The sequence below is a fragment of the Periophthalmus magnuspinnatus genome, chromosome 15, assembly GCF_009829125.3.
Source record: "Periophthalmus magnuspinnatus isolate fPerMag1 chromosome 15, fPerMag1.2.pri, whole genome shotgun sequence".
Lineage (NCBI taxonomy): Eukaryota > Metazoa > Chordata > Actinopteri > Gobiiformes > Gobiidae > Periophthalmus > Periophthalmus magnuspinnatus.
Genome location: NC_047140.1, coordinates 3,012,857 through 3,029,946, shown reverse-complemented (window position 1 = coordinate 3,029,946; position 17,090 = coordinate 3,012,857). Strand labels below are relative to the sequence as shown.

At 40.2% G+C, this 17,090-nt stretch overlaps 1 protein-coding gene across 1 annotated transcript in view; it reads left to right on the top strand.

Moving 5' to 3' along the window:
- sorcs3b (sortilin related VPS10 domain containing receptor 3b) overlaps positions 1-17,090 on the top strand; it is a 101,242-nt gene that overhangs the window by 31,516 nt on the left and 52,636 nt on the right. The window contains exon 2 of the mRNA XM_033980016.2: positions 10,601-10,668. Coding sequence (XP_033835907.2) covers positions 10,601-10,668 — 68 coding nt within the window. The remainder of the gene's footprint in view (positions 1-10,600; positions 10,669-17,090) is intronic.

The following is a 17,090-nucleotide window of genomic DNA, read 5'->3' as shown; positions in this document are numbered from 1 at the left end:
AATGATCAGAGATATATAACACTCTGCCACAGGTAGTGTTTTCCCTGGTACAAAGTCACTTCACAGTGATGATAAACAATGGCCTCTGTGCACAGCAGCATGTTAGCTAGCTCACTGTGTCTCGAAGCCAACAGTCACTTGATTAAAGTCGGAAAACATACAATAAACAACCTATTACAATTAAAATTAATTAAAGTAGACTACCTCAAGAATATCTCAGTTTGTGGTGCTGTTTTAATATTAATTATGCCTCAAAATTAGCATTAGCATTAGCATTGAGACACAAACCTCCCTTCTGCTAAACACAGAAGTGTCCTCCGGTTAAGTAATCATCTTTTTTGTCTAGTTTTTAACATGTTCAGTGACATTCACCCGCAGCTCCCTGTCCACTGTCTGACCATAACCCCCTAACCTCTGACCCCTGACCTTCCCGCAGCTCCCTGTCCACTGTCATGGGCCTAACCCCCTAACCTCTGACCCTGACCAACCTGCAGCTCTCTGTCCACTATGTAGCAGCCAGCGGCCCTTTGCCATGAGCTACTAGACTAACAGAGTCCAGAGGTGTTAGAACGTGTGGTTAAAGAGCCCAATACTCGTGTGTTCAGTGTAGAATCCTTTCATTGCCATTATCTACACTTACACAACCACGGTCAAAAACTGTCTGCTCTGTAGCACTACTCATCCATTAACTAGCCTTTAAATAGGCACACCTGGGCACACCCAGCAAGACCAACTAGGAAGCACAGTGCCACACAGTGGCTGGCAGTGTAAACATACACAAGGGTCTCACAATGGCTCTTACACACTATCTGACCCTAACACCGTAACCTCTGACCCCTGACCCACCCGCAGCTCCCTGTCCACTGTCTGATCTTTAGATATTTATTCTCTGTACTGTGACTCTGCAAAAACCTCATAGAGATAAAATTGGACAGGAAGTAGTGACGCTAACGGTGGTTGGTGTGCGTTGTTGTGCACGGAGCCTTTTGCCCTGTGGCTGAATACCAAACATATGGTGGCCCGCTGCACTTCCAACCACCAATCACACACTATCACTCATACACAAACAGACGAGGTGAATAAAAAGAAGGCATGAAAAGTATGCAGTTTATGGAAGCTGTTTTGCCGCTACTGCCCACATGTGTCTTGCTTGCATTGAATAAAAGTAAAAATGCAGTAGAGTAATTTGTCATAATTTGATCTCGCAATGTAAACACAAGCTTTTCATGGAAGACATTTGCCTGCATATACCACATATTCACACTTACCTGTCCTTGCTGGCATCAAAACGTGTACGGTACAGTCTGAATGGAGCGCTCGCTAATCGCTTGATGGATTCAGATCAACCTCTTATGGGTCACTGGGCTCCGGAAACGCCAAGCTGAAGGAAAACATCAACTCCAAGTGTCGAAAGAAGGACACGCAGCACGAGAAAAACATGTCATGCATTTCATTTGTCACTTATGCAAATACGTTGAACTTTTCAGCAAATGGTAAATAATGATAAAATGTTGTCGTATGCTTGCTAACGCACAAAGATCATGAATTCACTCGCAACTTGTGGGTCCCCTGGAAATTAATTTAGACCTGCCAACTGTCCCTTTTGGTTAGGGTTCAAAAACAGTTGCAACTTGAAAGTAATTCTTGTATTTCTTGCAATGGCGTGCGTATGTGGAGGTGTGAGGCCAATTAGTACAAGATCATATTTGAAGGAAACCGCAATGAAAGCGTTACTGGGGGCGCAATTGTCAACATGACTTGGATTGCGGAATGCATAATAAACCGGTCCCATTTGTTTTAACATGGAATAGCTAGATAGAAATAGCAGCTGGAGTTAGCATGGTGCTCACGTCAAGCAGCAAGCAATTTTGAATTTTGAAAAATAGGTTGTTATTGAATGTTGCGGCGCTGAATGGCAGTGTACGGCGGCATATACGCGCCACATGCTTGACTGGCTACACAAGTTGGATTTGTAGTATGGGATATTAGCATTGAGGAGAGCAGGTAGTATCACTATATGACATTATGCCTGGGACATTGGTGGTGCACAGGGGAGATGGGTAATGCAGCCAAGCGGAAGAGTCCAGACCTGTGAATGGACAAAAAGGGAAGATGTTGTAATGTGTTTTATCATGGGAATAGGACATGGGAAAAGCAGTTTATGGCTTTTTACTGTAAATAAATAGACGTGTATAGACGTGACTGTGATAATTCAGCATTTTATTATGTATGTGTATGCAGAATATGGGTACTCTCAGTATAATAAATGCACAATTATTTTACTGGAAGAGACAAAAAATGACTAAAAAAAACGCTACCTGTTGCTGATGTTAATGCATGCCTCGAATATTCCACTGTATGGCATAAAAAAGACATGAAAAACATTAATTCCGACAGATCTGACCTGTAACTCAGCTTGGTGACATGGATACAGATAAGTTTAATACCACACACAACATAAGCAGGTGCTGACATTCCATAATTTGACTATACAAGAGGCTTTAGCTTATCAAAACCAGAACATTTACAATCAGAATCATTTATAAAGCGTTGTTCTTTATGCTCCACACTGATAGATTACTTGCTTTAGCGCTTTGTAAAAAAATAGGAGATTCACAAATTCTCTGCTAATGAAAATAAAACATGTAGTAATAGTTTTCTGTTAGTTCTTATATTGCAGGAGTGTTGGTGAATACTCCTAAAGTAAACGGTTGTCACAAGAATAGCATGTGTGTGGATATAAGGCTGACTAAACCCCAGCTGCTCTGAGGGGAGAGCCAATTTGAAAAAAATGATTGGTTGACTTACCCGGGGCAAATCTCTCTCTCTCTTTGCTCACATCAATAAAACATAAACATGAATAAATGCACTGCTTTTGGCCTTCCAGGGTCCTTACTTAATTTCATGTACGGCAGTGAGCGATGATATGCATGGAGAATTGTATTTACCTCCCAGGCTCCAAAATACTTCTTAGACCCATTTTTGTCTGTCGCACATATTTACATAAACCGCACAATAAAAATGTAATACTTTTTGGTCTTGTTTTTACGATTCCAATGTTGCATGCAATGATTTGGATGTTGCAGTAGTCCATTTGCAGGAGTTGTTGCATTTCCCCATTGACCATAGCCACAGATGCGCAGCCTATCAATAATGCCGGAGACACGATAACACCTACTGCGTCTTGATGTGCACTTGAGGTATCCACTTAGGAACAAATCATCTAAACAGTCATCTGCTTCACTAGTCCGCACTCCCTATGGTGGACCGAAAGCAGAGGGTCAGTGTTTGGTAATGAGACAGCAGCGAAAGTAATGTGACAACTGATAAGGTACAGGTTTTATAGTGAAATAATTCTGCCCTGATGTCTTGCGTTGCTAAATTACCCATGCAAAAGTTCAATTCAATTGTATTTTATATAGCACATATAAAAAACAAAGTGCTTCACATAAAAAATCTACAGTAAACAAATATACAGATAATACAAAGGCAAAGAACAATACAACACCGAGATATCCAGTCTACCTCATATTAAATGCCAGGGAGAAGAGGTGGGTTTTCAGTCTCATCTTAAACTGCCTTAAAAAGTGACAACTTATGTGTGTATGTACATTATTATATTATTAAGTTATTCTAAACTGCACTATAGGTCTAAGGTTGTTGTCATACATGAGTGACTCTGTAGAGCGCCCCCCAGTGGCAGTAGAGTTTGTTCTGTTTCCTTCACTTTTGGGTCGGTCCTGTTCAAATACACCGCACATCCTTCACCCCAAACCCCAGGAGCCATGTGAGAGTCAATCAGCTCATCTCCAAACTTATTTCTATGACAACTTGCTTCAAGCAGACAGAGCCCTGTGAATATGCGCGCTCACGCTCTCTTCCCCCATACACAGATCTTTTCTTTCACCTGTGGCTAAATACACCATGAGGACTGTACGCACATGTGACAGAGGAGAAAAAGCTTTTTGAATGACCCAGGCTCACCTGCGCAGACAGACCCAGGCTCACCTGCGCAGACAGACCCAGGCTCACCTGCGCAGACAGACCCAGGCTCACCTGCGCAGACAGACACAAGAGAAGACTGTGACTGATATAAACATTCATACAAATATATATGATCTGATCAGAGCGTTTTTTTGCCTGATTCCAAGCACGTTTACTGTCACAGCTGGCTGCGTAGGTCGGCCCGAGGTCGGTGCGAGGTCAGCGCGAGGTCGGCAAGAGGTAGGCACGAGGTAGGCCCGAGGTTGGCCCGAGGTCGGCTGCGTTTGAGTAGAGCCGTTCCAGGATCACCTGTTTCAAACGCTCTCAGGCTGTTTACTGCAGTCCAGAATGCGCAGAGCGAATGCTCTTTTATTTCAACCCAACTAGTGTCAGTGAGAAAATGACCTAAAACAACTTCATGAAGGAAGCAGGTCTATTGACTTCCAATTAAAATCTGCAGAACTAATAATCTGCTGCTGCCCTGCCTCAAGTAGCATTTACACTGTAGCAGCAAAGTTACAAGTTTTGTAATTGGCTCAGAACCACCACATGTGAGTACAGGGCCGTGGGCAAAGACATGAGATACAATCCAAAATTGTTTCAACTATTCAAATATTAAGGTAATTAACTTTATAATAGGGCTGCAATGAATAATTACAACATTTGTGAGAACTGCAAACTGAAATGATTGTGGTCATCATTATCTGTAAAACACGTCAAATGTTTACTAAGAAAGACAGCAGCATATTTAAAGCACATGTGACAAAAGAGAATAAACCATTTGTGATTTGTATCAATAATAAAACTTCAGTCTCCATATTTAACCTTTAAAATCTCAATGTACAAGATTATTATACAGATATAATCATTTGACTAGACTAATGAAATCATTCGCTTACTGCTCGACCACTAAAATAATCGTAAGTTGCAGCACTTTCTATGGAAATGTGTGCTCTGTATTTGGCACATGCTTTAATGTGAGTGAGAGATCCTGCCAGATATAAAGCATCTGGATTAGCTGGACAAAAGTCCACTGACCAAGAGGGAGACCTCCCATTCAGTTCCAGTAAATAACTGCAAAGCTTATGTTGGTTTTTAAGATTGTAAGAGCATTCAGATATTCAAACACTTATGATAAAAACAACAAAACAAAACAAAACAAAAAAGACATTAAATGGAAATGGCGAAGGACAAAGATCAAGACATTCCTGCCAAAAATTTCATTTCTGTTAAATAAAGCCAGTAGATGCTTTGCCAGTTTTGTAACGTTAAGAAAATGAAGTTGGTCAGTTCAGTTTATGTTTTGTCTAATGGTCTTAACGAAATCCACAAACTCCTGATTAAAATGAGAACCACTGCTAATTGCACAAGTGATTGCATCCAGTAAAAACTCTCAGCATTTGCAATTCATTTAATTAATTCATTAAATGGTTGGTACCTGACTTTTATTTCTTGTAGAAAACACTTTCAACTCCATACAGCACGTTGTAAAAAGAGCTATTTGTGAAGACAGAGACTGGATGAGTTTGTCTATGCTTTGAAAATATTTTTGGATGAGAACCATATGGAATCAACTGCCAGAGACATACAATTTTATCCAAAGACATTTCTGGATAATAAAAATGTGGAAGTGCCTGTGAATATACCAGAAAGTTTCTTCTCTATCACGGTTCATAGGATAAGAAACAAAAAATGAGTGTAAGAGTAGGGACAAAGTGGGCGGGGCTAATGGTTCATTCTGAAAACGTGCTCTTCACTCTTTGAAACGGGTTTCAGTTTCAACTGATCTTTGGAACTTGTCCTTTAAGGAGCTCTACCCAGTTTTTTCCATGAGCTAAATTTTGTTTTGCCCCAGTATAGGTATATTCTAAAAGGTCTTAGGATCAATAGGAAACTCCTGCCTGAATCTAACTATAAATCGTTTTAACCTCTGAAACAGAAACTGTACTGTTAGCATGCTACATGTTGTTAGCATTACCATGATGGCAAAACTCCACTTTCTCGAATCTGTGAAAAGGATTATTAAATTTGTTGTGGGGTATAACTAGTAATCTAGGAATGTTTTGGGAAAGTGAGGAATCATTTTGGACAGTTTAAATGAACTAGTTCTGTTCTTCACATTTTAAGATGCAGGCAAAGCGCACATAACCTCATTTGGTTTGTAAGTCCTAGTTGGACTGATAAAATGCATAGTAGCTTCAGTTTATCATTCAACATCGATAATATTTCATGGCTCTGACTCATTGTTGTGAGGAGAATCACCATCAACACTTTACCTGAGTTTTCTTACCCTATCTACTTTCCAAATAAGACAATTAGGCCAAACATCACAGCCATTTAACTAAGTCTGTCGCCCAAATTGATTCCGACTCCAACGCTGGACCTTGCAGACATGGCGCATTTAGTTATGCAAATGCTTATCTGTCTGTGTGATTGGTTAATTAACCTGTACCGCAGACAGTCCCCGCCGCGCGCTGGCCGTTTGATGGCTAAATCGCGGGTCAATTGGGTTTTTAACATTTTCCGAGCAGACTCCGAGACGTGCCTTTGTTCCCCCCAGTCGCACGCGGCATCTCTGGGTTTAATGAGTCATTCGTCGGGTCCCCTAAGGTTAATGTGTTTAAACTGACTGTAATTGAGCTTTCGACCTGTCTTTTCAGCCTTTCAGACATGTGTCATATTAAGCCATGTTTCCACACTCTGATTGTTATTATCTACTGTTCCGGCTGTGGACGGAGAGAGAGTCTAAAACCTAAACTCCACCGCCGCCGCCACCCCGCTCCTCTTTCCCCCTGAGTTATGAGCACACCCCTGGGAAGTCGTTTATAATGCCATTGGAGTGACAATAATGCCTTTGCACACCATTTCACTCTGCCCTCCGTCTTTTATGGGCCACAGTTTTGTTCCTCCAGAAAGACATTGTCCAACCATCCTCAGAGCAGAGCCAGGCCTGGACCATTTCCAGTCTGGGAAATAGAATCGTATGCTCTATTTCAACTTGAGTGATGCAGTTAGTTGTCTGAGAAAGCAAGAGAGAATTAGATGTTTTTCTTCTAGAGACATCTTAATACCTGTAATGAATCCATACGCTAACTATTATGTTTTATTTTGCACCATATTATGTATGTTTAAGAAATGTTCACCAATTAAACTGGGACTAAACGCACACGCCCACAAGCACATTTCAAATAGAACTGCTAAACTGGGGCTCGTTCTGTATTGTTCAGATCATAACTCCTCGATCCCAGGCTCTTTCACCTAACTCTTTTACCTGTGGTCAACCATAAGAGTCCCAGGCAGGTAGGAGAAGGAGCTTCAACTGCCTCTGGAGAATCTGACCATCCTAATCAGCATCCTAATCAACGTCCTAACCAACGTCCTAACCAGCGTCCTAACCAGCGTCCTAACCAGCGTCCTAACCAGCATCCTAACCAGCGTCCTTACCGGCGTCCTAACCGGTGTCCTAAACAGGGTCCTAACCAGCGTCCCAATCAGTGTCCCAACCAGTGTCCTAACCAGCGTCCTAACTAGCGTCCTAACTAGCGTCCTAACCAACGTCCTAACCAACGTCCTAACCAACGTCCTAACCAACGTCCTAACCAACGTCCTAACCAGTGTCCTAACCAACGTCCTAACCAACGTCCTAACCAGCATCCTAACCAGCATCCTAACCAGCACCCTTACCAGCGTCCTAACCAACGTCCTAACTGGTGTCCTAAACAGGGTCCTAACCAGCGTCCTAACCAGCGTCCTTACCAGCGTCCTAACTAGCGTCCTAACCAACGTCCTAACTAGCATTCTAACCAGCATCCTAATCAGCGTCATAATCAGCGTCCTAACCAGCGTCCTATCTAGCGTCCTAACCAACGTCCTAACCAACGTCCTAACCAGCGTCTTTATCAGCATCCTAACCAACATCCTAACCAACATCCTAACCAACATCCTAACCAACGTCCTAAACAGCATCCCAACCAGCGTCCCAACCAGCGTCCCAACCAGCGTCCCAACCAGAGTCCTAACCAGCGTCCTAATCAGCGTCCTAATCAGCGTCCTAATCAGCGTCCCAACCAGCGTCCTAACCAGCGTCCTAACCAATGACAACGGAGCAGTCACATGAGACTACAGGTGTTTAAGAAAAAACTACATTCACAAAACAAACTACAATAATTGCTTCTGATTCTCCTCAACTGCACTGATTTGAATGAAAATTTCAACATGACCTTCTTCCGACTCAGCTGCACAGCCTCTGCTCTGTTCTCTGTCCCAACAAATATCCTCCTGTCCTTTAGTCCATACATGGCGGAGCATAGAGCATTTCGATTCTAAACATAAACAATGTGAGATGATCTTTCCTCATGTGACGCACATCCCGTTTTGGCTTAAGGAGCTAAGAACTTTGTGGCCAGTTTGACTAATTTGGAATTAACCTGGACAGTATCTGGAGGACTAAAGAACAGAGGGATGAAAGAGGGCAGGGTCTGGAGAAATAAAGAACAGTGTGGTTGATCTAACAGGAGTCCACACTTTAAACTCCCCCTGCAGCCAGGTGTTTGTATCAGAAACATCTGGCTTTAATCAGGGCAGCCTCTTGTGATGTCACCAACTACAAGCAGTTGCCATGGCTACTGAAGACAACACACGCTCAGTTTTACACATTTTTAAGCAAAATGAATTGGAACTATACTGTATGTGCTATCAATACACCATACACACAGTTAAGTACCTAAATAAAGTTGATTTAGTGTTTAAGTTTCACATTTTATACATGTTGCACTAAGAAACTTTTAGGAAGAGCATTTAATTTTATTCTTTTTTATTGAAAATGTATTCATTTTAACATAGATATCCCTCAGGAAGAGATTCAAGTGACACACTGGAGGTTAGCAGGAAAAAATTCTTTAAAAAAGACATCATTGTAAAACTTTCTGTCATTTACTTACATAAATGTGTGAGACAAAATGTAATACACTTTTTAATCCTGCTATTTTTTTCATATCCAATCCCTTATACATACATTGTGAATCTGAGAAATTGATAGAGCCAGGCCCAAACCTGGAATCTCATTTTATAATCTAATTAAGGGAGTTCTGGCAGCAGAGATGACCTATGCAGACAGACAGTTTTCGTTCCAAATATCGTCAAACTGGCCACAAAGCTCCTAGCTTCTTAAGACAAAACCGGATGTGCGTCACCATCTGCCATGATAAGGACTGTCCCAATAGTCTGCTGAGTGAGGAAAAGGAGCCTGTGTGCTTCCTTTCATAGCTCCTTTAGCATAGGAACCTTGGGAGCTTAACCTGCAGTAAGGAGCTATGAGGCCTCCCACAATACAGTGCACATATTTCCCGAAGGTTTCCAAACAAAACTGATCACTTTATTCATGTTTATGTCTGGAAATGAAACTTACAGCCACATGGCTGATTTGCATAAACTCTGTTCTATGCTTCTGCAAGTGGACTAAAGGACAGGATTTAGTGGAAAACGTAGTCCATTTGTGGATGTTGTAGTTTTTCATTAACCAGCTGTAGTGTCATGTGACTGCTGGTTGGGACAATCGGATTTTCCAAACGCAAATGAAGCTCCTTCTATCTGCCTAGAACTCTTATGGTTGACCCCATGACCCACTTCCAGAGGTAAAGGAGTTGGGAGCAAGGACCTATGATTTGACAACAAGTCTGTGTCTAGTATAAATGTGGTGTTGTTTGTCCCTTAAAGGTACACTATGTAACTTTTCTGCTTGTCTTCGTAGATGTTATGTTTCTATTAAATAAACTTGCCTCTCTTCACTAGATGTTTTTTTTTGTTCCTTGATGATAAAATACCTTGAAAAGAGAGTTCAGCTCTCTGACAGATGGACATGGCCAGGTCCCAACACCGGCTTGTCTCAATGGAGGAAGATAGGTTTAATGCCATATTGTGGAACATTCCAGGCAAAGGAATAATAGCTCCCTGGAAATAAAAACAAAAAAACAACAACAACAACAAAAAACAACAGAAAGTTACATAGTATATTTTTAAGCCTGTTAACTGTTGGTGTACCCTTTTGCATTAGTATTCTGAAGGTTTTTCTATATGCTACCTTTCAAAAATAGTATGTTATGAACAGGGAACGCTTGACCTTGTGTAGGGAAAGAACACCACGTAATAGAACAGAAAAGATTTTTATTAAAAAATTCAACTGGCCTTCCTAATTCCAAAGATTTCCAAGAGCACCCATGTATACCATCCTCTGTCAAACCTACTTATTTTTGTTTTGGCATTTTTGGATTCTTAAAGACAAAAGGCTCCACAGATGAGAAGGTCCTGACAGAGGGAGAGGTGTGGAGACTACATTTTCGCTTATTGCTCAGTGAACAATTACGTGGAGATTGGGCTGTCATGTAGCTATCATTCCACATGAGGTGCACACGCTCATTCGACAGCGTACACTAGTGTTTCCACAGCCTGCCTGACACCTCCTGACAACTTGAGCAGCACTTGCCACTGGGATGCTCTATATGCACATATTTATTAATGGGGGGGCTGCATGCTGTAGAGGTAGCAGGAGCATAGATGTGGTAGTTAAAGGAGGAGTAGTGCGGTCTAATTAAAGGTGTCTGTTGTACTTACTCCACAGGTGATCCTCATCTTGACCAAGCTGTACGACTTCAACCTCGGGGCGGTCACCGAGAGCTCTCTGTGGAGGTGAGGATGTGCTTTTAGCTGATGTTTATCATTTGTTGCACATGTTAATATTTTGTAGTCGGTAATATTGATCCAAAGCAACTTAAAGCTGCTCTGTAACATCTCAATCTAGACAAGCAGGTAATGGACCCGCCTCCAAAAAAGTTACACAGTGCACCTTTAAAGATAATTTTATACTTCTGAAGTTAAATAATGCCTATGCTTGAAAACAATCCAAAATCTACTGAAAAACATGGAAAAAACATGGAAAACACAAACACCAGCCGGCACGCTAATGTATAAGCATGTAGTTGAAATGAAAGTGATTTGAAGGGAGAAATGCTCAACAAATTTGGCAATGATTTAAGGACTTTAAAAAGCTCAGGAGACCTTCAAATTTCTATCTGTGATGCAACAATTCTGGGAAAACTGAAACAGAAAAACAAGTCTGACTCTTCATAGTCATTACAGTTCTCAAATGAATAACTTAAAACGATAAGTAATATAAACTACTATATATATATATATATAAATACTATTATAGGCCGTATCATGCAATAAAAATAAAGCTAAAATAAATGTATATCAAACACCACAGTCGGCTGGTGCACAGAGAAGAGAACTATAAATTAAAAACAATAGCTGCTAGCTTCAAAGTTGAGGTACATTTTAGTGCAGGCGATTTGAGCATTGAAACGATCAGTATGATTCAGATAATGTTTACAAATATAAAACAGGTACTTCCTGGAAGACGTTTGATAAAATGGTCAGATGTAATCATAGAAAGTGCCTAAAAATGTGAATGCTTATACTATACTTATTGAACATTCATCTAAAGGACATCAGATCTGCTTTTAGACAAATATGAAAGGTTTGGTCGAACAGCAGGACACGTTTATATTGACTCATAGATTTCTCATCTTCAGTCCAAGTTATGTCTGTGCCAAAATTTTATAAAAATGCAAAAGCACCGTCCTAAAAACATTAGGATAATATATGCAGTGAGGATGCTGCGTTCTGGAAGTGTGATTTATGGCGCTCTCCTCTATGGGGATGTGAACAATCTACTTAAACTGGGAGCCAATATGAAGTATGTTTTAATAAAGCCTCTGAAGTAGCTCACAATGAAGCATCTGTCTGCGCTTCCTGCAGTGTCATGAATATAACAACTGAGACTGAGCTGCAGCCTTCACAACCAGAGCCTGTTTTATGTCCATCAACTTGTCCACATCTCCACATTATTTTGAGCAGCTCCCCTGTGCCATTTTTTATTCCTCTGGGAGACTAATAAAGTTAACTAACAAAAATGGTGCACTGTTTTTGCACTATGATCTAGAAGGACCTACATAACATTTGTGGATTAGTAGTAGTGTTGAGCACTACTTACTTTTAGCTTTAATATATTCCTCAAAATCTATTTTAAATGAACTTAGATTTTTGAGATTAATTGTAATATTGTAGTAATAGTCATTTTGGACTTGATGTTCAGTGATCGTTCAGACACTGGATGATCCCTCCTTTTTGCCTCACACCAGAAATGTCCTTGTTTCATATCCAAACTGTTCTGTTTTCTGTATTGAGTTTGCATGTTCTGTCTGTGTATTTTTGCCCTGGGTAATCTAGTTTTTTTCTTTTTCTTTCTGGGAAACCAATGTCCAAACAGCAAGCAATATTATTTTCAACAATACTGTACATACATTTTTAAACATTCTAAAAATCCAAAACAATACATTTTACACCAGAGAGCTTGTCATGTGATGTTGCCATACTTGTTCTGCTGTCTAAGCTATTCTTGGCTCACTGCACATTTTAGCGCTTCTCCCATCTCAGATTGTGACCTGCAGCCTTTTTGCTACAAGGCCAATTGACATGCAGTCTCTCCTGTATATCTACAGTTACGTCATTGAGTATGCATTGAGCTCTGACTTACGGTGGCCTGTCGGGTCATAAATAAGACTGGAATTCATTACGGATTATACCACAGTGCCCAATCCAGGAGTCCGATATGGCCTCCTCCCTTCACCTCCTCCATAGCCTGCAGAGAACTCATTTCAATTTGAAATACACGAGGAATAGAGGGACCACCGGCACACCAAGCATCCACTTTGAAATTAATATCTGTTCCACCAGAGGCACAGCGAAGATTTACACCCGACTCGACACGTTTTGAAATCCCATATTGTGTACAGCAGGTCTTCCATCATCAAGGTGTCTGCCTAACAATGGGACGATGACTAAATTAGGGAGCACCTCGGGGTGGCATGGCGCGCGTCTTAGCAGGGTGTTCACCATGTTATGAAAAGACTTCCAGGGGTAAATGATTCTTATGATCGCACAATAAATGATTCAGGAGAGCAGCTCGGGGCACTTTGAGCGACACTAGACCAATGGCTGAGTTAGAACAAAAACACTTATCAAGAATGTGTTGTTTTCAAGATGATTAGCTTTGATTAGCTATTACTAACTATCCTCTAACTATTATTTTGTTACGTCTTCATATAATTGTATTCCTTCCACAATGTTTTGTCTCAAATTTTGAACTTAATCAGAAAACTATATATTATATTTTTATTTTATTGTTTTATTACTTTCTCTAAGGAACCATGTCCTGTCGCCACTAACTTTGATGGCTGTAATTGACAGTGGGTCAAAGAAATGCTAAAACCACTACTACTTGTAAAAGAAAATTGGATTCTGAATACATTAACACCACTCATCCAGGTAGTTTCTTCACTTTTGACAGGGTTCTAGTCACTGCCTTGTATCAGTCTGAAGGGAGGAGCTAACCACAATGAAACTAAACCACTGTTTGTTTACACTGTATGTGTCAAACTCAAGGCCCGTGGGCCAAATGCTGCCCGCCACACCATTTTATGTGGCCCACTACAAGGTAAATTAAACGGCATGACTGTCTTAAAATATCAGTTTATCAGGAGATACAGTTACACAGACATTTTTTCATATCTATGCAAATCTATATGCAATATTTATAACTTGAATAAGTAATAAATATAGAAACTGTTAATTAACAAGATTAAAAAGTAGTTTATTTATTTTACATTACATCTGGTTACATTTAGTTACATTTATACGGTCTTACAGTTACATCTGGCCCTTTGAGAGCGACCATTTTGTTGATGTGGCCCTTTGTGAAAATGAGTTTGACACCCCTGGTTTACAGTAAGGAGTATCGGTTATAAATTAAGTTGATTAACTGTTACCTGAGTCATATTTTGCATAATCCGTACTAAGTAACACTTTTCTAAATAGCAAAGATGTTGGTAGTATTAGATTCACTCCATTGCCAAGTGTATTTTGTGTTGTGAAAATGATTAGCTTTTAGTGTGCCAAAGAAACTTCACATTGTAATAACATCATAATCAAAGAGCGACGTGGTGTCTGCGAAGAAAGACAAAACATACTGAGGGGCCAACTCTTTGAAAAACAATGTCAACAAGCAAATGGCACTGTTCAGATTAATGCACAGACAATGAGAGCAGACTCGGCCTATCTATCCAATTATGTGTCGAAATTACATTTGGAGGCACTCAGGTAGAACTGAGAAAGATGATTGGCCGGCGCTGCACAGGAAGAAAATGAAGATTGTTACGACTAACTCATCTACCCTTGTCAGCGGAGGGGGACATGAGATATCCCTGTGTCACTGTATGCTGCTGCTGACGCATGTGTGAGGCTTTGACTGATGTAAACATACACTTTGTTCAGACAGACATAGTTAGCAGTGCCTCTCGCAAAGCTTTTTCTATTATTCCATGCCAGCTAAGAACTAGCACTCACTATGTAAACTGTGTTCCCCACTCTGGCCATTGGTTTATTGGTCCAATAGCAAAACAACAGGAATCTATCCATCTTATTTTGCCCCATCCATTTTAAAATCTGACTGCGTAGTTAGCACTCCAAGCAAGAAAGAAAGTTCTTGATTCAACTCTTTCGGGTCACACGGGCCTTTCTGTTTATTTCTGCCCATGTCTGGTGTGTATCCTAGCTTAAATATGACTGCTACTAACCTGCATTTACAGTGTGATTGGCACTTCCGGTTAAGCAGAAATCCACTTATTTCAAGAGAGAAATTCAGTTATTTATTTTTATTTTTTTCAGTTATTCTTTTTATTTTATTTTATTTTTTTATTTTTTATTGCATATTCTGCGTGATTTGTGTTTTGCTTTCTGAGCCCATATTATTGCTTCCCATTAATATTACCACTTATTATGCTTATCATACTTAGCTACAGCTATTATTATTATTAATATTTTATGTATTTTACTTTATGCTTTTTTATTTTTACTTATATGTGTGCATATATAGGGATGTGTGTGTGTATGTATATACTTTTTCTGTTCCTGTGCTTACCCAGTGTCCATCTGGGCGAGAGGGGTGGGACGACTGTAAAATGTTAAAATGCAATAAAAAATATGAATAATAAAAAAGAGAGAAATACAGAAAAACTGTGCTGCTAAACAATGATATAAAGTAGTTTGATTTGTGCAAAATGTCTCTTTATGTGCAACCACAGTGCAGCTTTTCTTTGCGTGTCTGTATATAACTTATTTGCTTGTTAAATCGTCCGCCCTATGCAAACTCATGCAACAGGAATGATAACGGCGACACCCGCAGCAACTTGGAGAATAAGGTCAATAGCAGTCTGTGTGAAATATCTGCCCCAGTGTTGTATTGTATCCAAGTTATAAAATATGTTTTATAACAATGTCTCAATACAAAAAGAGAAATCATTGTCTGCTTATTTGAGTCTAAAATCCTTCAACTACAACAACCAAGTGGAGTACGATATGCAGAAGGGTAAAAGAGGCGGAGGGTAGCTAGACTGTGATTTTTCTGCTGTGCCCTTTGGCAAAACACTTCATCCACCTCAGCTGCATGTGTTTGAATGTGGTGTAGTGTCGTCAGTGAGTGATTGACAGTGGTCGGAATTACTGACATAAAATGGATGTGGATTTTTGGGATTTAATAAATAACCCAAAGCAATTTCAATGTCTAAATGGGACTATAGGATTATTAAATGAAAAATATCCAGGCTGAATTCTTAATATTGAATAATAAAGTCATTTAAAAACAGGAAAGTTAAGTTTTCCAATCATAGTTTTAAGTAAAAGCTGTAAATATCGATATTATTGAAAAAGGCTGTATATACTTTATTCAAATATTGGCAGCTGCATGGCTTGTCAGTTCTATCTATTACTTATCAACATAGCGCAGATACAAATGCCACGCTCCATGCCCAGAATTCTTATTACAGTTGATGTGGCAATATTTGGACTCAGCTTCACACCACAGTAAATGTAATTAAACTTTCTGGCACAAGCCGATTGAAATTCGGAATCTTTTCCCTGACCCCGATAGTTGCACTACTTGTTGGCAGCGAGCTCTGACGGATTTTCCAAGTCAGAGCATTCCTCTTCTTTATTTTTACATGACCTTGTGTTGCAGGTGCCGCTACTACTAGATGCATGTGATCCAAGATTACACTCAAAGAATTAAAGGTGCATTATGTAACTTTTTTTGAAAGGGGTCCACTACTTGCTTGTCACCTTTGTCTGGAATGTTCCACAAAATGGCATTAAACTTAAATAACCTATTATATTATATTTATTCAATTACATGTGGTTTATTGCTCAAAAATGCTTTGAAATACTGTACATGCATTATACATTTAACCCCATCACAGATCTGACCAGTAACTTAGCCTGGTTACATCACCTTCTTGTCTCAATGGAGAAAGATAAGTTAAAAGCAATACTGTGGAACTTTTCATGCAAAGCAATTAAAATCTCAATAGAGACCAGCAGGTGGCTAGATAAAAATCCACATGTGTTCCAATCAAACACTGTGTAAAGAAGTGGAGTAAGTGAGTGTGACGTCACCCACAGCGTTCAGCTCCAAATGTAGCTCATCGAGGCTAAAGCAGTTATAGGAGCTAATTTGGAGCAGAGTTCCATATTTGGAATTCCAACCACGAGTATCATAGCAACCAAAGAGCCAATCCGGAGCAAGGCTGTTCAAGGTAACGCTCCTTCCCTCACCACTGGTTTAGCAAGGAGCAGGCGCCTAACAACACTGTCAATCAAACCTGTTGCTAACGATAGCGGGAGTGACCTCGGGGAAAGAAGGCGCTTCATTTGGATCGTGTAGAGCGGGTTAATACAGACATTTTAAGACAGCGGTTATGGAGAGAGGAGGGAGAGTTTTTCAATGTAAAGTGAATTGGAGCCAGAGTCGCTGAAGCTGTAAGTGCGCTCATGATCACTTCCTGTTTGTAACGTGGCAGCTAGCAGGTTAGCTATGTCCATTAATATATACAGCACATGTGTCAAACTCAAGGCCGTGGGCTAAATGCGGCCCGCCACGTCATTTTATGTGGCCCGCGACAAAGGAAATTAAAAGGTTTGACTGTCTTAAAATGTCA